This window comes from Vombatus ursinus, unplaced genomic scaffold (assembly GCF_900497805.2).
Source record: "Vombatus ursinus unplaced genomic scaffold, bare-nosed wombat genome assembly UNPS02008420.1, whole genome shotgun sequence".
Taxonomy (NCBI): domain Eukaryota; kingdom Metazoa; phylum Chordata; class Mammalia; order Diprotodontia; family Vombatidae; genus Vombatus; species Vombatus ursinus.
The window spans coordinates 1-24,084 of NW_020948198.1; the positions used below are offsets into that span (position 1 = coordinate 1).

General features: G+C 46.3%; 1 protein-coding gene across 1 annotated transcript; it reads right to left on the minus strand.

The window, feature by feature from the left end:
* Nucleotides 1-2,071: 2,071 nt before the first annotated feature.
* Nucleotides 2,072-18,940, minus strand: LOC114034186 (probable ATP-dependent RNA helicase DHX37). Its single transcript, XM_027849789.1, has 8 exons — nt 18,838-18,940; nt 15,542-15,714; nt 14,552-14,664; nt 12,520-12,868; nt 8,708-8,856; nt 5,381-5,470; nt 4,214-4,310; nt 2,072-2,257 (listed from the first exon to the last, which is right to left on the minus strand). The coding sequence occupies exons 1-8, from the start codon at nt 18,938-18,940 to the stop codon at nt 2,072-2,074; spliced, it is 1,260 nt and encodes a 419-aa protein (XP_027705590.1).
* Nucleotides 18,941-24,084: the final 5,144 nt, after the last annotated feature.

The window sequence follows — 24,084 nt, forward strand, 5'->3', positions numbered from 1 at the left end:
ACAGACATGGAAAGAACCATGAGCACAAAACAAACCAGACTAGGAAGTACAAAATGACAAGGAACCAGAGTGGCCCCAAGTAAGAGATATGCGCAGACTCTTCCCGCCGCTCCTTCACACAGGGGCAGCCCTCACTTCCAGAGGTGGAACAATGAATATCATGTCAGTTTTTCGATGAGTTGTTTGGATTTGCTGAATTTCTCTTTCTCTCAAAAAAATTACTTGTTATAAGGAATGGCTCTTTCGGGAAGAGAGCGGGGAAGTGACCCAAGAGAAGAACTAGTCAATATGAAAACAAAACATATAAACAAAAATCTCTAGTTTAAAAATGAGGTAAGCTTCTTGAGGGCAGGGGCTGTTTTTGCTTCTGTATTTGTATCCCTAGCCCTTAGCACAGAGCTTGGCATACAGTAAGTGCTCAATAGTTGTTTTTTAGTTCACTCATCTAGAAATGGTTTAACAAATCTAGATATTCCCAAATCCCTACAGGGATCCCACCCACAGCTGTAGCTGTGGAGGAGTCAGCTAGAACACAGTTTTCTACCTCAACTTATAAAGCAAGGAAGCAGCAAATCTACAAAGGGCTTTCCTCCACTGGCCGGTGGCCCTTGCCTTCTCACGCTTCCGTGCACTGCAAAGGAGTCAAGAGGGGAGCGAGTGGGAATCCTGCCAGGCCAGAGACAAGTGGCTTACTTACAAGCAACTGCTAAGCTCCACTGGTTCAGTATCAGGCATTCCTGCCTAGTGCTGGAATCAGAAACTCATACCCTGAACAAAGGACCCAGAACGTGTGGGGGGAAGCCATCGTCTACCTCCAACTAACGATTGAGTCAGGAGGGGGTAATTAAAGACCATCCCCCCCAGAGGGCCCAATGCAGGGCTCTGCCCGCAGGGGCCCCTGAGAAGGGCTGGCTGAATCCAACGGACACAGAATGAGGAGTCAAGAGAAAGCGGGGCAACAAACGCCAACATGGGGACAGTGACTGAAGAACACGGCCACGTGTTCTCCACGTGTAAGTAGGTCATCTTCACTGGGAAACAGAAAACCAAAACCAAACCTCATGGGCCAGGGAAAGGCTACATTCCCTGCGCTGCTCCCCCCCCCTTTGGCCAAGTGTAAATAGTTTACAGTATGGCTTTCGGGGGACTTTGTTTCTTATTTTCTCTGTTTGTACATTTTCTATTGATGACTGTTAGGGTTTTTAATAAACACGGCTCTTAACTGAAATGCTTCCATCCTCTTGGGTGGGGGCAGGAGGGTCTACAGGAAAAGAAGGCTGCAAACACTGCTAGTTTTGTTTAAACTGTTCTTCTCTGTCACAAAGAAAAGTCCGAATGGGGGAAGAGGGCAGCGGGAGGAGAGATACCTGATACCAGGCAATGACTGCTGTGAAAGACCAAAGCCACTGATGATTCTTTTAAAAAATCGTTCCAGAGGGGCAGCTAGATAGAGCTGCAGCCTTGGAGTCAGGAGGACCTAAGCTCATATCCGGACTCAGACACGCGACACTTAAAATCTGTGTGACCCTGGGCAAGTCACTTAACCCCCCCCAAAAAAAACTGTTCTGGAATCAGCAGAACTGGTTCTACTCAAATACTCATTGGGCCTCAAGTTTTCTCTTCTGTAAAATAAGGTCCCTTCCAGGTTCTGGAGCTAGAAAGGCAGCCCTTTCAGCGCTGGACTTGGAGTAAAAAAAACAAACCTGAGTTCAAATCCTGCCTCAGACACCAGGCACGTCACTTCAATCATTAGGCCTGTTTCCTCCATAAAATGAGGGAGGGGGACCTCATGGCCTCCAAGGTTTTGCAGCTCCAAGTCACAGATCCTATGACCTGTGACTGAAGGTTAAGTGTCCAGGGTCACACAGCCTAGGTGGGCCAGATGCAGCACATGAACCTAGGTCTTCCTAACTCTGAGGTCTACTCTCTATTCACTGTGCAATGCTGATTATCAAATGAAATATTGCATTAAAAAAACAAACCACACTAAACCTGGATGCTACAAGTAAAGTGCTGGGTGAGCTCGGAAGCGCCACCTGAATGTCTGCTCCTTACTGTAGGAAGGAAGCCCTCAGAAAGCCCTGGGAGGATAGCCACGAGGACCAGCACCTTCCCCTCCCCCACCCAGTCCTGGCGCTCCTACCTTCGCCCGAAGAGACACAATTCGAGACAAGAGGCCAATCAGAATGTCCGTGTAGACGCTTCTCTCGTGGGCTTCATCGATGATGACCACTTTGTATTTGGAGAGTAAGAAGTCCTAGAGAAGAAGGAAGCACGAGATCTGTGGGCAGGGAGGCCCTCGTCTCACTGGCCCCGACGCCATCTTCCCAGTTCATGGACAGGCCACTGTGCCATACTTGGCTGATCACTAATCAACCAATCAATCAACAAGCATTTATTAACCACTTACTATGTGTCAGGCTGGAGGCAGGAGGCTCAGTGGATAGAGTGCTGGGCATGGAGTCAGGAAGACCTGAGATCAAATCGGGCCTCAGACACTCACTAGCTGTGTGACCCTGGGCAAGTCACCTGACCTCTGTTTGCCTTAATCCACTGGAGAAGGAAATGGCAAACCACTCCAGGATCTTTGCCAAGAAAACCCTATGGACAGCACTGTCGTGTTATGGTTCACAGAGTCACAAAGAATTGGACACAACTGAATGTCTGAACAACAACAAATGTGCCCACTACTGCGTGCATGGTAACAGCTTCATCCAAACTATTAAATGTGAGGATTAAAATTTATTGGAAAAAAATTACTTTTACAATAAATTGATAATAAATATTTGAAATGAGAACAGTATCTTCTCAAAGGGGAATCATCACATACATTCTGCCTTGGGTTCAGATCCCACCTCCAACAGTAGCTATGTGACCCTGGGCAAGGAACCTCTCTGTGCCTCAGTTTCTTCCTCCATAAAACGAGGGGACTGGACCCAAAGGCCTCTCTGGTCCCTTCCCATGATTCTATGACCTACGTGTGGCAAAGAAAGGCTCCCATTTTGTACAGTACTGATGGGCTCAAACACAGGCCTCGAGGCCAGCCTCTTCACCTCCTGAAATCCATCCCACCTTTCCACTGGGATGAAATGCTCATGGGGCGAAGCCCAGGCCTCCTGCTCTGCTGAGGACCCAGAGTTAGACAGAGGTATCCTAGAGGACCAAGAGAACAGGTGGTCTGTCTCCCCTCATGCCCCTGAGCCTGATATTAATAATACTGATAATAATAGTGATTTAAAAACATGATCATTTCTATAGTGCTCTGAAATTTTTGAAGTGTTTTATATCCAATACCTCATCTAAGCTTTCACAACTGTGGGAAGTCGGTAATACGGATACTGATGTGCCCATTTTACAGGTGAGGAAACTGGGGCTCAGAAAGAGGTCAAGTGATTTGCTCAGCGTCACACAGCTAGTACTGTGAGGGCCAGAGGTGGGTTTGAACCCTGGTGCTCCTGACCTTCCTGCTATGCCCGCTGGTGGTCCATGTCAAGGCCAGGATGAGGAATGGTACAAGGGTTGCAGGGCTGGATACTGATGGTGGGCAGCAGCCCTTCAATACAATGGCAATACAATTCCACGGCTGGAATTTGGCGCTCAGAATGGAGGAGGTAACCAGGATCTCAGCCAAGCACACATTCATGCCTCCAAACCCAACCTGGGCTCTGGAACTCAGGAATAATTCTATGTCAAAGAACTCTGTACCCATACAACATGCTAGGAGCTGCTGGTCACTCATGATCTGCCCCCCCCCCCAAAAAAACCATGCTCCATCTAAATGGAGAAGAGTAACATCTTCCTGTTTTGTGGGGGTTTTTTTTTTGGTGAGTCAATTAGGGTTATGTGACTTGCCCAGGGTCACACTGCAACACCTTCCTCCTGAAAGACAGAATTCCCATGGGCAGCAACCTAGAAGCACCTTCTTGGGTACAATAACCCCCACCGCCAAGTAATTCCTCCTCCCCACACATAGCTCTCTCCTTAGAATTTCAACAATTCAATTTAGCAAGCACTTATTAAATGCCTAATGCGTGCTGAGCACTGCTTCTGGCACAGGCAGCACAAAGACAAAAACCCCTCAACATCCCCTCTGGAAGCTTACGTTCCACTGGGAGGAGACAACATGTATAGCAGGAAAGAACTCTGTGAACCTCAAAACAGAAATGCAAACGATCACCCAGCCAGGAGCCGGAACGGATGGTGAGCAGCCTACCTTCTGGATCTCCCGGAGCAAGACTCCATCTGTCATGAACTTGATTTGAGTGTCCTCTGACACATTGCCTTCATATCGGATTTGGTAGGAAACCACCCTGCGTGGGAAACACCCGTCCTCACTATGCAGCAGATCCCATGGGGCAAAGAAACAGCCAGAGTTCAGGGGAAGGGGCACCCTCAGACTCTGAAGCCAGAGCTCCTCAGCTCCCCCAAGCCCCACTCAAAAATCCTCTCCCAGAAGCCCTAGGTCATCCCCTAACAATCCCAGCTTCCTTTCTCACTTCCGCGTTGCTTTGTCATTTCCCCTAACTTCAGGCATGCCTGTCCCACGTCTCCCCCAACAGACTGTCCACCCTTAGATGGCAGGTGCTGCCTGCTGGGCATCTTCAGGCAGAGGTGGAAGCGCTGCTCAGTGGATGTGCTGTGATGGTCTCCCCCTGAACAGATGGGCTCTCAGAAGCCAGGCAATTCTGAAATTCTGAGAAGTGGCTTCTGCCTCAAGTCTTCCAATGAAGAAGAATCCACTTCTAATCATTAGGAAGTTTTTTCTTGTATCAAGCCCAAACACTTGGACCCCGCTCCCCTGGTTCTGGCCTTAAGGCTCATGCAGTCTGTCACATGACAGCCCTTAGCTCCCCCTCCCCCCACCTTTTCTCCATCCTGCCTCTTTCCCTTCTTTTGGCCAAACGCCCCTGGCGCCTTCACCTAAACCACGTGTGGCCCTTCACCATCTGGCTGCTCTTCTCCAGAGCACAACCGCTCCACAAGGCCTTTTCTAAACCGTGGACCCAGATCTGGATGCCATCCTAGTGACGCGGCTTGAGTGTCTGGTGAGACTACTGCCTCCTTGTTCCAAACTGTTATGCCTCAGTTAATGCAGCAGGACGCGCCATTAGCTCTCCTGGCTGCCAAATTACTTGCTGGGGCATCCTGGCATGCTACAGGCTGGACTATGGAATTCTGTGACTCCTGCCAGGGGCCTGGCCTAGTGCTGAGCCCAGAGATGTGCACTTGGTTAGGCCGTGAACTAGAGACAGCTTCCTAACTTTTCTCATGATAGAAAAGGGATACAAAAGAACCAAGCTCTGGTCTCCTTCCACCCACTGCCCAGCCCCTACCCCAATGGTCCTGCAAGGCCGGGAAGGAACCAAGCTTTCATTCTCACCTTTGGGAAAGGTTCATCTCCTTGGCCACCCGCTGGGACATGGCCACCGCAGCCACTCGGCGAGGCTCGGTGATCCCGATGAGGCCACCGCTGCTCAGAGAAAGGGAAGGAATTAGTTCTAGGTTGGTGGCCCCTCTTCAGCAAACACAGTGAGCGTCCCACAAATGATACAACACATAGCCACATCCTCTATCCACATGTGTCATAGCTACAGCAAATGACAGACCCCGGGGGGCTTTCTTTGCCTCCCAATCCATCAAAAAACAAACATTTACCAAGTGCTGACTATATGCCAGGCACTAGAATACAGAAACAAAAATGACATGCTCCCTGTCTTCAAAGAGCTCACGTGCTGGCAGGTGAGTCAATGTATCCTCATACAGCCCTCTCCTCCCCGGACTGGCACATGACCACAGAATGGAAACCTAGTTTATCATTAGCCCAACAAAGCAGGACAGAATTAAGAGACAAGTGGTCACATTAAAGGAGGATGTATTCTAGAGTCAAAAGTTACACATAGATGATCTAGGCCCTATTCTCTTTTGTTAGTGCAGATAACCTAGCGGAGATTACATGAAAAAGCCTAAGTGATCCACTAAAAAAAAGGAACATAAAAACATTTCCTCCATTCGATTCATCCTGAGACGCAATTATTAAGTGCCTACTGTGTGCCAAGCATTGAGCTAGGTGCTAGGAATACAAAGACAAAAACTGAAACATCTCCCTGCCCTCAAGAAGCTTACATTCTGCTGGAAGACAGTATTCCATGACAACCAGAGAGAAAGCAAACCATAACACACTGAGTGTATGGAAACCAGGGGCTTACCTCTGTCTCAAAAGCATATTCCTTATTCCTCAGCTAGATGCAGACTATCAGGAAAGGATGTTACAACCAAGAACCAACCTAGCACCATGAGCAAGTGAGCGTGAAACTCTGGCTGGACGTTAATCACCTAAATGCTTTTCCAAGAAGAAATTCCCAGAAACCTCATGTACCCAATCACCAGGTCTGAGAAAAAGGCCAACTCCTGCCACTGCCCCAAACAAGGATTTAGTAGAAGCCACCATGGCTTAAATAAGTGGAAGGGGAGGCCAGGGACTGTTCCCATATGGTTTTTGTAGCCCCAGAGTCCCCTATGGTGCCTCCTAAATAGGCACTTAATAAATGCTCACTGAACGAAATAGAATATGAATGGCTTATCTCCTGGGCAGATGGCTAGGGCATTTAAATGCCAATATATCTCAAGGAGCTGTTACATACGATGATATATTTAGAGCATATCATATATAAAGTTCATATAATATAAATTGTACATTTCGATTAAGAAACCTTAGAGGTCACTGAATCCAGCCTCCCTCATTCCCAAGATGAGGACAGTGAGGCCCACAGAGGTTAGCTGACACCCAAGGTCACACAGGTAAGTATGTGGCAGAGCCAGGATTCAAATGAAGGACATTTGGTTGGAAATTGAGCATTCTTTCCACCATGCCATGCTAGGACTGGCCTAAAGCAGTTACCAGAATTTCTCAGTGGGAAGCAGAAACACAGATGCTTCTAATAATCCTTATTTTGGGGCCCAGCTGAGACTCACAAAGTAGCTGACTTTCTAAACACGGGAAGGGAAGTGGCTTCTTTCAAGCCCCTCACCGCCTGGCTCCAGCCTGCTTTACCAGCCTTATGAACATTTTCCAGACCTGGAATGCTGTCGTGTCTCACCTCTGCCTCTCAGAAGCCTTCCTTCAAGCTCAGCTTAGGTGATACCTCCTCTGGGAAGCCTCCACCCAACCCCCAGTAGTTAACGATCTCAACTTCCACAAATTCATATGGATTTACTTATCTGGTCACTTTTTGTAGTCCCCTGACAAAATGTAAGTTCCCTGAGGTCAGGGCCTGTTCTCCTTTTTGTTTCTGTATCCCCAGCACCTAGAACAGTGCTTTGTACCTAGCAGACACTTAATAAGCGCTCCTTCTATTGACCGAGTTTGGCCCCAAAGGAATATGAGAAGATACTTGCCCTCCTTTCTTTGCAGAAGTGAGGGACCATGGGTGTGGAACACTGCACATAATGTCAAATTTTTTGATATAATGGTTTAGTTTTGCAGAACTATTTTTCCTTCCCCTTAAAAAAAAATAAAATAAAAAAGCAGTGACTAGATTGATCTCTCCCCCAAACCCCTCCAAGTACCTGTAAAAAAACACCCACAATTATACGGAACTATAAGGCCCTCTGGGAGGGGGAGAGGAGAGGAATATAGAGGGAAATAAAGGGGATGTGAAAACAAAGAAAAACAAGTTATGTAAAACCTAAATGTCAGTTATATCAGATTCTTTCATTTTGTCTAATTGTGCTACAACATTCATTTATGAATCTCACACTGTGCTAAGCAATAGAGATACAAAGAAAGGCAAAAGTCCCCGTCCGCAAGGAGCCCACCTTCTGATGGGAGCTGCGGTTACCCCTCATTACGCAGCAGCTCAGTACTAGCCAAGATGGCTGGTGGTGCCATTGGGCAGAGAGCACTAGGCCTAGAGTCAGGAAGACCTGAGTTCAAATCCAGTCTTAGACACTTACTAGCTGGGTAACCCTGGGAAAGTCACTTTGCTTCTGTCTGCCTCAGTTTACCCATATTTAAAACAGGGACATATTAATTGCACCTACCTCCCAGGGTTGTTGTGAAGATCAAATGATAATAATTATAAAGTGCTAATCTCCCCTCCCCCCAACATGATACCATTTCTGAGTCAGGGAACAAATTCTGTAGAACTTATGTCAATTTTGCTGTCTATGCCTTGGTAAAGAGTCTTCATAAGCTTGGGGGGGCCCAGAAAACTTCATCCTAGGGAAGCCCCCTTTGGAGATGACCCTCTCTGACCTTGGCTAAGTGACTTTTACTACAGGGCTAGGCCTGTCCTCTAAGTCTCTCTAGCTGGGTAGGATCTATCAAAGCCAACCATCCACTGACCCAGCCCCTGAGAACCTGATGCCCCTCCATGCCAGGAGGAGGCCTGGGAAGATGGTGCCAGGTGTGATGCTGAGGCTGCCCAGATCCACCTTTCTCTGGAGTGGGCATCAAGCAGCTATCTCTGCCATGGTTCCCTTCTCCCCACGCCTTAAGCCTTACCCACTAAACCATCCCTAGCAAGGACCTAGAAAACTGGGATCCATAGTCCCACCCAGGAGCAAATCCTCTTTGTGCAAATGTGTCCACAATGAAAGAAAGACTTCAAAAGAGAGAACTGAGCTCTGGGCACACTTCTAACGGTCATGCTGGAGCCTGAGAAGCCAGGGCAGGGGACGCCCTGTGACAGTGTCATCTGGCATATACCTGCTATAGCCGGCTTCATACAGAAACTGGGGCACCTGGGTGGTCTTCCCGCTCCCCGTCTCCCCACATATGATGACAGTGGGGTTCTCAGCAACAGCTTCCATGATCACCTGCTCTTCTGAAAGAATGGGGAGCTTGAGCCGGGCTTCCTAAAAAAGAAACAACAGCATCAAAATCTAGACTCACAGGGCTTAAGAAGTACCAATCCGGAGTGGGAAGGGTTCTGCGAGGCCACCAGGTCTACCCCCTCCCACCTCCCACTTTGAAGATGAGGAAACCAAGGCACATAAATGTCATAGGATCATATATTTATACCAGGAAGAACTCTAGAAGTCAATGGGTCAACCCCCTCATTTGAGAAATGAGGAAACTGAGGCCCAGAGAAATTAAGTGACATTCCCAAGGTCACACAGCCCTTCAGTATCTAAATTTTTCCTGACTCCACGTTCGCTTGCCTACCCACTAAAACACAGTCTCCTACTCTGCTCTTAAACTACTCTGGCTCCCTCAGGCTCTTCTCCTGAACAAGGGTTGGAAAGACCTTTATTCTGGCCATAATATGCCTGTATCAGAGACAAGGCCCCTAAAAACATCCCACCCCAACTGAAGTTCCCCAAACCAGGACCCAAACAGTAAAGGCAGGCCCCCACTTTAAGAAAAGACACACCGAATTGCTGAATTTGAGTTTGTAAAGCAGACAAATCAAAGGGCAATCTTTTGCATTGAGAAAGGACGCTTTAATCTGTAAACAGGGATGCCAATGGCAGATAGGGTAAGCAGGCATTATGGTACTGGCTTTGGAATCAGAAGACCTAAGTTAAAATCCTGCCTCTGTCATTCACTTCCCCCCTGAGGCCCACTTTCCTCATATATAAATCAGGGTGTTGGCATAGATGACCTCTACCTTCCTTGACCGTAGAAGCTACAGCCAAAGATCAATCAGAAACCAAGACAGTGGTGTTCTGAAATTACAGATGTAAATGAGAAAATAAAATCTATTTGAAAAAATGTAATTTATTTTCTTTCTTTACTTATTTTGCAGAATATCACAATTTTTTCCCCTAAAAATGAAGCAAGACTATTAGCCACCCACTCTAGGAATTTCCAGACACAGGCCTTGGTACGTCTATTACTGGTCACCTCAATGACTAGTTGGAGAGAATAACAGAATTTCAGAATTGGAAGGAACCTGATCATCCATCTAATTCAAATTCAACCCATTCCAGGTAAATGATTTGGACATTAAAGGATGATATCATAAGTAAATTAGGGGAGCAGGGAAAAATTTACCTGTCAAATTTATGAATAAGAGAAGAGTTTACAACCAAACAAGAGATTGAGAGGATCATATGAAGTAAAACAGATAATTTTGATTATATAAAATTAAAAAGGTTTTGCACAAACAAAACCAATGTAGCCTAAATTAGAAGGAAAGTAGGAAAATGGGGGGAAATTTTTTACAGAAAGTTTCTCTGATAAAGTCCTGATTTTTCAAATCTATAGGGAACAGAGGTAAATTTATAAAAATATGAATCATTGCCCAATGGATAAAAAAGTTAAAGGATATGAACAGGCATTTGGAATTTGGAACATGGAATCTGGAAATCAAAATTTTTAAAAACGAATGTTAAAAAATTTTTTGTGGGGGCAGGTAGCTGGGGCAGTGGGTACAGCACCGGCCCTGAAGTCAGGAGGATCTGAGTTCAAATAGAGCCTCAAACATAACACCTGACACTTACTAGCTGTGTGACCCTAGGCAAGTCACTTAATCTCAATTGCCTAAAAACAAAATATTGTGTAATTGGCAAATATTTAACAAAATAAATATATACTTTTGGAAAAATTAAAATTTATCTCACTAGATTCTTAGGGTACATTAATTAAGAGGGGCCATCAACAACTAAGGTTCCACGGGGAAAAGAACGGGTACAGTATCATGAACAGGAGTGAGACTGGCACCGAGACTGAGAATGGAAGAGAGAAAGAGAATGGGACTAAGGCAGGACTGAGAAAGAGAGCAGGATCAGGAAAGAGAAGAGGAGAAGAAGCAACGCAGCTATTTTGAGAAGCCCACAGTGGATGATGCGCCCATCGACACTGACAAAGGTCCTGGATCTGCCAAGGAGCTGATGATGAAGAGTCTGCTGGTTCCGCTGGTTAGGAAGGCGGTAAATCACTGAAGAAACCAGAAGATAAGAAGCAGCTGGGAGATTTCTTTGGCACGTCCACCAGTTATGCGGAGTGCTATCCAGCCACGATGGATGACACGGCCGAGGATCACAGCAAAATGAACCAGGGTAACAAGAAGAGACCGCTGAGTCGGTGGAAGAGTATAGCGAGATAGGAACAAAGAGGCCTTGCCTAAAGCTGCATCCATCAAGATGTGTCAGAAGGTTGGAAAACCAGATGTTTCAAAGAAACAAATGACAATGTAAAGCTTGTTTGACAATGGAAAAAGATCAGTGCAACTACTGAGAAAAGAAAGAAAATGGAGGCTGATGGGGTTGAGGTCAAAAGACCAAAACATTAGTCCAGCACTCCAATTCCTGGAAGACTGCTTATCTGGATATTTCTCAACTTTTTCCTGCCCTTAGCACTTTCCTTAGACAGGCTGCAGTATTACTATGTATGTATGCATGAAAGTGCATTGTTTTGACTATTAAAACCCATGATAAAAAAAAAAAGAAGGGCCTAGTTTCAAGGAAGTGATGGTCCATTTTCACTTTACATGGTCAAACTGCATCCAGAGTACCGGGTACTCCATTAGTGTCCCAACGAGGGCAACCAGTATGGCAAAGGGATCCTCGTTTAGGCCATGTAAGGTCTGAAGATACTTGGGATGTTAATATGGAGGAGAGAAGGCTCGGGGAACATGACAGCCTTTTTCAATCATCTGAACTTCTGTCCTTTAAGACACAGACTGGTCTTCCAAGATTGATTATCTCCAACGACTGTGTGTGTATCTATATCATCTATCTACCTAGGTCCCGTCCATAAGTGAAATTCTGGGGCTCTAGGATCCTGCTCTGACACTCTTCAGCCGGGTGACTATGAATAGATCACTTCATCTCTGAGTCTACTGCTTTGGCATAAAATAGGGATAATAAAATACTGGGGGACCCACATCATGGGCTAACACCAGAAGGAAAAAACGAGACGGCCGGTGTAAAGGGCTTTACAGAATTAATGTGCTCTATAAATGCCAGATGAATTCCTGTGGATTCTGGGGTACTGACAAAGCTGAGGACTCATGGGAAGAATCCAGACTTGGCCACAAAATAACCTAAACGTCCCTCTGCTTTCCTGTTTCTAGACAGCGGCACACAGCTCCTCTCCTTTCTGTAGGAAGGCACGTCCTCTAGGAATATACTAGCTCTGATCACTCTCGATCCAATTCCAAGTCTAGTCAACAGTCATTTATTAAGGGTCTACATGTGGGCCCTTAATAAATATGGTGGGCAGCTAGAGGCCCAGTGGAGAGCCAGCTGAACCTGGGAGTCAGAAAGACTTGAGGATGAATCCTGCCTGGGACACTTATAGCTGCTGACCACGGGCAAGGCCTCAGCCTCAGTTTCCCCATCTGTAAAAGAAGAGGAGCAGCCCCCACGCTGCAGAGTGGCTGTGAAGATCAGAAGAGATAACGTGTGAAGGGCGTTGCAAACCTTCAGGCGCCACATGAACCAGCATCGTAACCATCACCAAGATGGTTTCCAAGCAGCACCACAGCGTTAGGCTTGACCAGGACCTTCAAGGTCACCCAGTCCACTGCGTTCATTTCACAGAGGAGAAGCCAGGAACGAGCAGAGACCAACCTGGATCTCGGCAGAGCGGTCCACCGGGACGAAAATGGCCGGCTTTGCAGACGGCGCTTGGGAGGCGGGGGGAGGAGGGAGAGGAGGTGCCAGCGTGGGGGCCGGCTGGCGGCCGGAGAGAGAGCTCTCGTCCTCGGCGACGGGCTCGGCAGGCTTCACGGCCGCTGGCTCAGCCTCTGCACCAACTCCAGCCGGTGCCAGGGTTTCCGAGCCCTCGGCCTCGCTCCCTGTCTCGGCCTCGCTGGAGGACTCAGCCTCCTCTTCTGACGGCGGCCTTCGTCTTTTTCTGTGGGCACCGCTGAGGCTACTAATCTTCTCCGGACCCCCAGGTCCAGTCTCTTCTGCCTTCCTGGAGGGGCAAGGGGATAAATCATATGGATCAAGGGACAGAGCCAGGTGGACTTGGGAGTCAGAAAGAACTGAATTCAAATCTTGCCTGGAACAATACTAACTGTGTGGTCAATATACTGAGATTCTCTGGTATGGAAGTCAGTGACTGGCCCTGCAGTTATATGACCAGGGTGGTCCTATGGACCAGGACTACCACCAGAACATCCCTTCCCCCATTCCTCCTCCATATGCCACAGCCTTGGGCCAACACACAAACACACACCCACCCACCACAAGGTATAGGGCATGGGATTATAGGACATCAGATTTAGAGCTGGAAGGGAGCCCAGAGCTCAAGCTCAACCCCTCGTCTTACAGATGAGGAAACTGAGGCTGAGAGAGATTACGTGACGTGTCTGGAAGTCACCCCGCTGGCAAATGTCCGAGGCACCACTGAACCCAAGTCTTCCTGGCCCTCCCCACTATCAGGCCATGCTGCCTAGATGGCAAACCTCTGCAGCCTCCTTTTATTTCTTCGTGCCCACCGCTAACATCTCAATAGGGCGTACACATTTGTCCCCAGAAACATCATTTATGTAGAAGTTAAAAAAAGGTTATTGTTATTCTTAATAATAAAATTATTCATTGTATTCACATCATTATTAATGATCAAAGTAAATGATTACTATTTATAAAAATAACTGACATTGATTATTGCCTGGTAACAGGTAGTAATGCTGGGTAAAAGGTCAGGCTGGGAGTCAGGAAACACTGGTCTGAATCCTGCCTCAGGCTATCTGTAACTCTGGACAAGGCAGTTGGTGGCACAGTTGTGGAGAGTACTGGGCCTGAAGCCAGGAAAACCTGAGTTCAAATCCAACTTCAGATACTTAGTAGCTATGTAAATCACTCAACCTGTTTGCCTCAGTTTCTTCAACTATAAAATAGGGTAATAATAACACTTACCACATGGGATTATTGTGAGGATCAAATGAAATACGTGTGAAGCACTTTGTAAGCTTGAAAGCACTACATAAATGCTACTGAATCACCTGGCCTTTCTAATCAAAAACCATTTATTAAGCTCCTAATCTGTGGCAGGTACCGTGCCTCTTTTTCTTTCCCTGTACAATGAAGAGCACCTACTCACAAGGTTGTTGTAAGATTTAAAATGAGGTAACACAGGGAAAGTGCCTTGCAAACCTTAAGGAAACAAGATAAAGATGACCCATAATGAGGAAACACGAGAACATAAAAAATGAAGTGGCTTTCCTAGGGTCGTACAGCTAGTAAGGGCCACTGGCAGAATTCAAACTCAATCTCTCCTGAGTCCAAGACTAGCTTTCTTTTCATCAGCCCTGAAGCTTTTCTCAGATTTACAGAAAAAAGTAATTACATAAATATGTATACGTGTGTGTGTGTGTGTATATGTACACACATGTGTATATGTGTGTGTGTGTGTATGGTGATACAACTATCCATCCATACATTTTCCAACATATACACTTGCCTATAAGCACACAATCACAGATATACATACGTTTCCCAACACAATTCCCACAGGCAGTTCTCCCTTTGAGCATCTGCAAACAAATTCAACCAGGTGAGCTACAGCCTGGCCTCTGGCATGCCATCCCACACTCTGGCCTGAAAGGGGCCCTCCCGACGGGCAGCGGGAGGTCCAAGCCAGAGGGTACCTCACCTTTTGCTGCAGTACATTCGCTCACCAGTCCCCAGTTTGGAAGTGGTATACAGAAGTCGCATTTCTGCCTCGGAAGCCTGGACTTCACTCAGTTTCTGCAGTAATTCGGCTCGCTGGAGGAAAGTGGGGAGAAAAATGAGGTCATCCACGTGGGGATACTGTCCTTCCCCACCCCTTCAAGTGAGTGGGAAAGAAAAAGAGATGTCAGAGCAAAACTTCAGAGAAGTGGTCAGGGAAACATTCTAACAAAGCAGGAGAGAGCCAGGCATGGCGATGATTCTCCTTCCAGATGGGCCTGCAAGGTGACTGGGCCTAAGGGCCCAGGCTGTCTCGGAAGATGGCTTTGTAGAATTAGTAACCCCCAGCCCCAGGGAGAAGAGGCTCAAGGGCGGGCTCTCAAGTCCTGTGGGCAAGACCTCAAGTTAGGATAACCACAGCCAGGCCTTGACAGGAGGGAGCTCAGGCACAGGGCCTCATACCCATTAGCTTGGGAAGTATTTGTTCATTCATTCATTCATTGGATCACTGGATCATTCATTCATTCACTGGACCGTTTGATTCATTCATTCACCCAAAGACTTACTCATCACCTACCAAGGACAGGGAACCACCCTGCCAGGTACTGGGGATACAGAGAGGAATAAACACGGCCCCTCTCATTCTGCCAGCTGCTCATCAAGAAGATGCAGGCAGTGAGCCTACAGAAGATGAGCTTCTACCTTTTCATTCAATTACAATTGCATAATTTCATTCAATTATGAAAAGCCATTACTTTATACCCCTATGCTTCAGTCTACAGAATATGAACCATTAAAAGAATAATAGCAGGATAGTGACTTGCCCCAGCACCGTTCTACATGAATGCCACCAAAACTGCCACCACCACCAGAACCACCATTTCTACAGCACTTCCAAGGGCCGAGAAGGGCCACGGCTGCAGGGGCCTCGGCGCCCACCTCGCCCCCAAAGGCGGTGGGGGGAGGGTCATACCTGGTTCTTTTTTTTCTTTTGCTCCAACACTTTCTGTAGGAGCTTCTTCTCCTTCTTGGTCAGGGGCCTCTTCTCCTTCTTGGAGGTGGGCGTAGCCTTCTTCTTCTTCTTCTCTTTCCGTCCAGGCAGGACAAGCGCGTTGCTCTCATCCACTCCTTTCCACAGGCCCCTGTCTGGAAGGACATCCGTGCCTGAGTCCTCCCAGCCCACAGAGGCCTCAGGATCGACCCGGCCAGCTTGGACGGTCACAGAACGGGAAGGGCCAAAGTCCGGCGTTGCCCCAGGAGCCCAAGCATGCAGATGGCAAAGATGTGAATATTGGGAAGGATTTTATATGAGAAGAACCAATTATCCAATCACACCGGGACAACTTTATTTCCTTGTTTTGATGGGCCAACTAATTAGGCAGAGAGACCAAGGGAACACTAGAGTCGGGGTTGACCTAGATTTTAGCAAAGGCTCAGATAAAGTAGCTCATGCTACTCTTGTGGAAAAGGAGAGGAGATGGGCTTGGAGATACCATATACTTAGGTGGACTTAGGACCGGCTGAAGGGCTGGGCTCACTCAGGGGCCATTACTGGTTCCATTTCACTTCGGGAGGAGAGCTCAAGCTGCCACCGCTGGAATCCCCCCACTCTGATGCCTCCTACCCAGCTACCCTCGGGCCCCTCCATCATTCGTAAAATGAGAGAGGTCCCTTCCACTCTAAGTGGAGGATTCCTAAGGCATGACACAGTGGAGAGGACCCTGGGAGGGGGAGAAGAGCTGCAGGAAGTAGGAAGCCAGGGATAAGAGGCAGCAGCATCTCTAGGACAGCAGCCCCTCAAGACAGAAAGCATCACCATTAGATTGAGAGCTGCTTGAGGACAGGGGGCTGTCTTTTGCTTCTTTTTGTAGAGCCCCGCACTTAGCAGGGCACACAATAGGCGCTTAATACATTTTTGTTGATTGATAGTGACCTTAGAGATCATTAGTCCACCTCATTCACTTTTATAATAATCACAACAACAACAACAATTAGCACTTAACACAGTGCCTTAAGGTTTGCAAAGCCCTTCACAACTACCTGATTGGATCCTCACAATTCTGGCAGGCAGGGACTATTAACCCCATTTTACACCAGAAGAAACTGAGGTAGGTAGAGGTTAAATGATGTGCCCAGAGTCACAAAGTCGGTACGTGTTAGAAGCCAGATTTTAACTCAGCTCTTTCAAGCCCAAGTTATCCACTGCACTACCTACATACATACACAAAAGTACCTATTAGTGTGTGTGCATATTGTTCTATCATTTCAGTCGTGTCTGACTCTCCAAGACCCCATCTGGGGTTTTCTCAGCAAAGGTACTGGAGTGGTTTGCCATTTCCTTCTCTAGCTCATCTGACAGATCAGGAAACTGAGGCAAACAGGGTGAAGTAACTTGCCCAGGGTCACACAGCTAGTAAGAATCTGAAGCCACATTTGAACTCAGGTCTTCCTGACTCTAGGCTCAGTGCTCTATCCACTGAGCCACTGTGTATATAAATGCACACATATAATATATGTGAGCATATGTGTGTGCAGACACATATACACACATGTTCATGTAATATAAACAACCTCATATATAGGCATACATATATACATGCACGCACACATGTATATATACATATATACACACATCTTCATATACACACATATTTTGGTTCAGAAATAAAATCACCATACAAGAATGGGAGAAATGTATTTAGGTAACAATTTGAGTAGAAAAAACGGGATTTTAGGGGTGTGCAAACAGAGTAAGCCAGCTGTGTGGTGCTGAATAGCATGCTAGGATCGCCATGTCAGGCTGCATTAAGAAAGGCCCATGGTCACGACCACAAACTGACAGAGAGGACCCATCTCTGTTCTCTGCCCAGGGAGGCTTCTTCTAGAGTGAGGTGGTCCGTTCCAGGCACCACACTTTGGGGACAACGGTAACAACAGGAAATGGGGCTGGGATAGCGTTTGGATCAGAATCTTGGACCTAGAGGAGGGTCAGCCAAAGGCACAGAGGAAAGAAGACTGGGGGGGAATAGCGATGGAAGAGGTTAGGAATGGCAAATCTTCAAGTATCTGGAAGGTCATTTGAGAGGGAAATGAAGACTTATTTTGTGGTCCCGGAAGGAAAGAGAAGCTGCAGAGACAAATATTTGGGCTTAAAAAGAGGGTAAACTGTGAGCCTCCCATGGAAGGGTCTGCTCAGAGACAGTCTACTATCATTTAAGGGCCTACTATGTGCCAGGCACTGGGCATACAAGGAGAGGAAAAAGACATTCCCTACTCTAGGGAAGCTCAGTCTCAAGAATGTCAGGTCTGGACTCAGGACCTAGATTCAAATGCCAGCACGGCCACCCACTACTTCTGGAACTCTGGGAGGGCCCACATCACCTCTCTGGCCTCAGTTTCCTCATCTGTAAAATGTCAGGGCTGGATCGATGACCTCTAAGATGCCTTCTAGGTCTAAATCTACGATGCCAGGATCTCCTCCAACTCTGAGAATCTGTGATTCTAGGAGCTGCTCTGACAGATCTGATAAACCCACAGCCCAAAGCCATGGAGACATCTAAGTGGTCACAAGGATGTCAAGCTGGCTCTAAGAGAGGTGACTGGTCCAGGGTCACATGTAGCCAATAATAATAATGATAGTCCTCACTCACCCCTCCCATTTCTCTAAGGGTTCAAGAGACAAAATGTTTTCCACACGGCCAACCCAGTGAAGCAAGACAGATGGCAAATTATCTACATCCCCATCTCACAGATTGGTAAACTGAGGTCCAGAGAAATGATGAGACTCAGGGGACACAGAATCCTTAACTCCATTTTGCAGATTAGTAAACTGAGGCCCAGAAAAGAGAAAGAAATGAAGAGGCAGAAGCTCCTCTATTCCTGTTTTACAGAGACGTAAACCAAGGCTCAGGGAGGTGAAGGTACTTAGGGAACACAGCTCTTTTATGCCCATTTCAAGATTAAGTTGTTGTTAAACGGGCCATTCTTTGTCTCATTTTTTTTACCTAACCTTAATCACCATTGCGTAAACCGAGGCTCAAGGAGTGAAAGGCACTTAGAGAACGCACCTTCTTTGTGCCCGTTTTACAGATGAGTAAACTGAGGCCACGAGGAGAGAAGGCACTCGGAGAACACAGCTTCTTTGTGCCCATTTCACGGATGAGTAAACTGAGGCCAAGAGAAGGGCAGGCACTCCGAGAACGCAGCTCCCATTTACGGAGGAGTAACCCGAGGTTCAGAGAAGGGAAGGCCCACTCAGGGAGCCCTTACCGTCCAGCTCCAGCTGCACCTGGACGCCCTGCCGCTCAGGCTCGGGCCCCGGCGGCGGCTGCTGCCGCCCTTTGACGTTGAAGCGCCGCCGCAGCTTCCCCATGACGCCCGCTCTCAGCCCCTAAAGCCCCGGCAGCCCGAGCGGCTACAACCGCGGAGACCACGCACGTGCGGCGGCGCTAGTCCCGCAGCGCACCAGACTTCCGTCTCCTGACCTCGCGAGAGCCGCCGGGAGGGGGAGGGGGAGGGAAGGGGAGGGGCAGGGGCGGTGCCTGAACTCGAGGTGGGCGGGGTGGAAACTGACGAGGAAGGGAAGGAAGGGAGGAGCGTGAAAGGTTAGGGGCGGGGACGGGAACCTGAGGCTTGTGAAAAAGGTACTCTCCCCCGCTTCAGGTCTGCCAAGTGGATGCAAGAATGCACCGGGCGGGTGATGGAGCGGGAAGCAGCCTTTAGTGGAGCCTTCCCCAACCCTTCTTCATTCCGGTGCCTTCCCTCTCCTAATTACTTTCTACTTGCTTTTACACATTTGTTTACTTGTTGTGTCCCCGTTAGATTGTAAGCTCCTTGAGGGCAGGCACAATGCCTGGCACATAATTGTTGTTTTTCTGTAGTTTCAATCCTGTCCAACTCTTCATGATCCCATTTGAAGTTTTCCTGTCAGATACTGGAGTGGTTTGCCATATCCTTCCTCACTTAGCACATTTAGGTACTTAATAAATGTTGATTGATTGATTGGCTGCTTCCCCTTTGACCCAGCTATATCACTACTAAGCCTATACCCCAAAGAAATAAAAGCAGGAGTTAAAGTTTCTAAATATCTAAATATATTTATAGCTGCTACAAAAAGGTAGGGGCAAAGGACTAGAAACTAGAAGGGAGAACGGTGCCCATCAATTGTGGCGTCCAACTATTCGTAACCCCATTTGGGGTTTTATTGGCAGAGATACTGGAGAGATTTGCTATTTCTTTCTCCAACTCATTTTACACATGAGGAAAATGAGGCAAACAGGGTTAAGTGATTTGCCCCAGGATCACATAGCCTCTAAATGTCTGAGGCAAGATTTGAATTTAGGAAGGTGAGTCTTCCTGACCCCAGGCCCAACCAACACTCTACCCACTGTGCCACCTAGCTGCTTATCACTTAGAGAAATGGCTAACAAATTATGGTATATGAATGTAATGGAATATCATTTCACCCTAAAGGACACCCTAGGGTTTCAGAGAAACCTGAGAAGACTTGTATAAACTGATGCAGTGAAATGAGCAGAAGCTAATTTACACAATACCAACATTGTAACAACAACTTTAAAGACTTAGGAACTCTGATCAACATAATAAAAACGATAATTCCAGAGGATAGATGATGAAGCATGCTACCAACCTCTTGACGGGGAGGTGATGGCTTCAAAATGTAGAATGGACATATATTTTTGGATGTGGGAACTGGTTTTGCTTCACTATAGATATTTACTTATGAGGGTTTTTTTTTTCTCAAGACGGGAGAGAGAAAGAAATGCTTGTTAACTTAAAAACAAGATAAAATAAAAGTGTTGTTTTTTTTTTTAAATGACAGTCAGAAGTGACCTTGGAAACACTGTAGTCTCCAGGAGGAAAATGAGTCCCAGAGAAGTTGTCACTGTTCCACTGTTAAGGGCAGGGCAGGGGATTCAGTCCGTATCTGCTGACCTCTCTCCACCAAAAACAATAGTTTCCAGTTTGTTCTTGGCTTCCATCCCCAGGATCCTTATGAGAATCCAGTTTCCCTATCTGGAAACAATTATTCCTATCATCTCTTCCTCCCTCACAAATGAAATAAAACAAAGTCATTTGATTCTCAAAACAACTGTGAGGGAGAGCAGACTGGTTTTATTTCCATTTTTTCAATTCTATATTTATTAAGCACATACTCAGTATGAGAACATTAATTTGTATAAATTTCCAAAGCTTGCAGTGTTTTGCACACATTCTCTCATTTGAGAAAGGATGGATCAGTTCCCATCTCTGATACATACTAGCTTAAACCACTGGCAAGACACGTAACCTTGGGGTGCCTCAGGCAACTATCTTGAAGAATTCAGATGAGTTGCAGATCTGCTTGGGACTAGGAGGATGTTTCACACCAGGAGTTTCCTAGTGTAAAACATATAAAATCACAGGGTCCAGACCCATCCCACTTTACCGGTTCCCCCTCCCCTATTTTTTCAAAACCTTTTTGAAGGTTTTTTTAAACCTTTAAAAAAAAGTGAAAAGAACTCACTGTCCTAGAAGAGGAAGAAGAAACTGGATTAAGAGAAGGGAATAACAGGGCCAGGACTAGGACCCAGATTTCCTGACTCCCAATCTATCAAGAAAAGCATTGGAGGAATGTAAGATTTCACTATGAGGCCAGCCAGGCAAGAATCTCCAGTATACCAGTTGGGTGTGCTTTGAATGGGCACAGCTAGGGAGAGGGGACACCCAAAAAAGATATTTTGAACTTTGAATTTTGAGGCAGCTATGTGATGTAATACTGGAAAAGGAAACTGCAAACCACTCTGGTATCTTTGTCAACAACCCCCACGGACAGTGCTGGTGTGATATGATCCACTGCGTTATGAAGAGGGACAGAGCTGAACAACTGAAAAGCAACAAGGTGGTATGATGGATGAAGAGGCCCAAACTGGAACTTAGGAATGCTGCCAGGGATGCTGCCTCTGTGGTTCCTGGCAAGTCACACTATGTTTTGATGCCTCAGTTTCCTCTTCTGTTAAGTAAGGGAGTTGGACAAGTTGTCCAAGGACCCTTTCAGCTCTCAATCTATTATCTTATGGTCAAAACAAAATTTACTGTTTTCACCCCAGAAGTCACTCCTCTTCTGAAATTCCTTATTTTGTTTTTTTTTTATAAATTAATTTGTTTTTAGTTTTCAACATTCACTTCCATAAGATTTTGAGTTTTAAATTTTCTCCCCCTCCCTCCCCTCCCTCCTTTCCAAGACCCAGTGCAATCTGATATAGGTTTTACAAATTCATTCCTATTAAACATATTTTCACATTAGTCATGTTGTAATTGTAAAGAAGAAGTAGAACCAATGGGAGGAACCCTAAGAAAGAAGAAACAAAACAAAACATCAAAGGAAAAGGAGAACGAATAGTATGCTTCCATGTGCATTCAGACTCCATAGTTGTCTCTCTGGATGTGGACAGTATTTTCCATCATGAGTCTTTTGGAAATGTCTTAGATCCTTGCATTGCTGAGAAGAGCTAAGTCCATCAAAGTTAGTCATTGCACTGTTACTATGCACAATGTTCTCCTGATTCTGCTCACCTTACTTTGCATCATTTCATGTCTTTCCAGCTTTTTCTGAAGTTCACCTGCTCACCATTTCTTTTTATCAGGAAGGTTTGGAAGTCCCCTATTTCGTTGAATTTCCATCTCCTCCTCAGAAAGATTATGCTCTTTTTTGCTGGGTAGGTGATCCTTGGTTGTAATCCAAGCTACTTTGCCTTATAGAATATTGTATTCCACACCCTACGATTTTTTAATGTAGAAGCTGCAAGGTCCTATGTAATCCTGACTGTGGTTCCATGATACTTAAATTGTTTCTTTCCGGCTGCTTGCAGTCTTTTCTCTTTGACCTGGTAATTTTGGAATTTGGCTACTATATTCCTTGATGTTTTCAATTTGGGATCTCTTTCAGGAGGTGATTGGTGGATTCCTTCTATGGCTAGTTTACCCTCTGGTTCTAGGACCTCAGAACAGTTCTCCTTGATGATTTCCTGAAAGATGCTGTCCAGGCTCTTTTTTTCATCATGGTTTTCAGGTAGACCAATAATTTTTAAATTGTCTCTCCTGGATCTATTTTCCAGGTCAGTTGTTTTACCGATGTATTTTACGTTTTCATCTATTTTTTTTTCTTCAGTATTTTTTTGGGTCTCTTTTAGCAAGCTGTTGACTTGTTTTTAATGATTTTCTTGCATCACTTTCATTTCTCTTCCCAGTTTTTCCTCTACTTTTCTTACTTGCTTCTCAAAATCCCTTTTTGAGCTCTTCTATGGCCTGGGACTGATTCATATTTTTGTTGGAGGCTTTGGATGTAGGAGCTTTGACTTTGTTGTCTTCTTCTGGTTGTATGTTTCGATCTTCTTTGTCACCAAAGAAAGATTCTATGGTCTGACTTTTTTGTGCAGATTACTCATGTCCCCAGCCAATTACTTGAGTTTTAAACTCTTTGTTAAGGTTTGTTAATGTAGGGGTGTACTGTTCCAAGCTTCGGGGGGTTTTGTGCAGCTGTTTTCAGAGACAATTCTAGGCACCTGTAAATTTTCTGTTCTTCCAAGGTAGTATGATCAAGGGTGAGGTATTTACTCCTTTCCTGCCCTGGGCTCTGGTCTATGGGTGACCACAAGCACTCTTTTCTGCCTTGGAACTGTGAGGAGGATTCCCTTTCCATCACCACTACAAGCTCCACCACACCAGCACTCCTCCTTGCCCTAGGACCACCACCCAGAACTGCGACCCAGATCTAAGCACAGGCAAAGTAAGAGATTCCTGCCTCGGCACCAGCAAAACGATCCTTGCAATCCCCCTCTGATCAGCCACTTGATTCCCCTTCAGTCTGTGAGCTGAGAGCTGTGGAAGCAGCCGTTGCCCTAGGGCTGCACAGGGGCTGGGGCTGGGACTGTGCTTCTCTCTCACCACAGTGAGAGAAACCTGATCTGGAAACCACTACAGCTGCCTGTGATTCAGTCCCGAGGCCTGCTCCAGGTTCACTGAGGCCCGGTCTTTGCCTGCTTGGCCCATGCTGAACTGGGCACTCCTCTCCCAGACTGGTGCAATAGACCTTTCCAATCAACCATCCAGGTTGTCTTGGGCTGGAAATTTGTTTCATTCTATCTTTTTGTGGGTTCTGCTGCTCTAGAATTTGTTTAAAGCTATTTTTTACAGGTATTTGGAGGGGTTTGGGGGAGAGCTCAAGCAAGTCACTGCTTTTACTTCTCCATTTTGGCTCCGCCTGTTTTCATCTATTTTTTCATTCCTTTGTTTCTGTTTCACTGATTCTCACTCTCTCACAGAGTTATTAGCTTCTACTTGCCCAATTCTAATTTTTAACGAGTTGTTTTCTTCTGTTAGATTTTGTACCTCCTTCCCCATTTGGCCAATTGTATTTTTTAGGTACTTGTTTTCTTCAGTGTACTTTTTTTCCATTTGGCCAATTGTATTTTTTTTTTTTTGGCTTGTTTTTACTAGGCAATTGTGGTTAAGTGC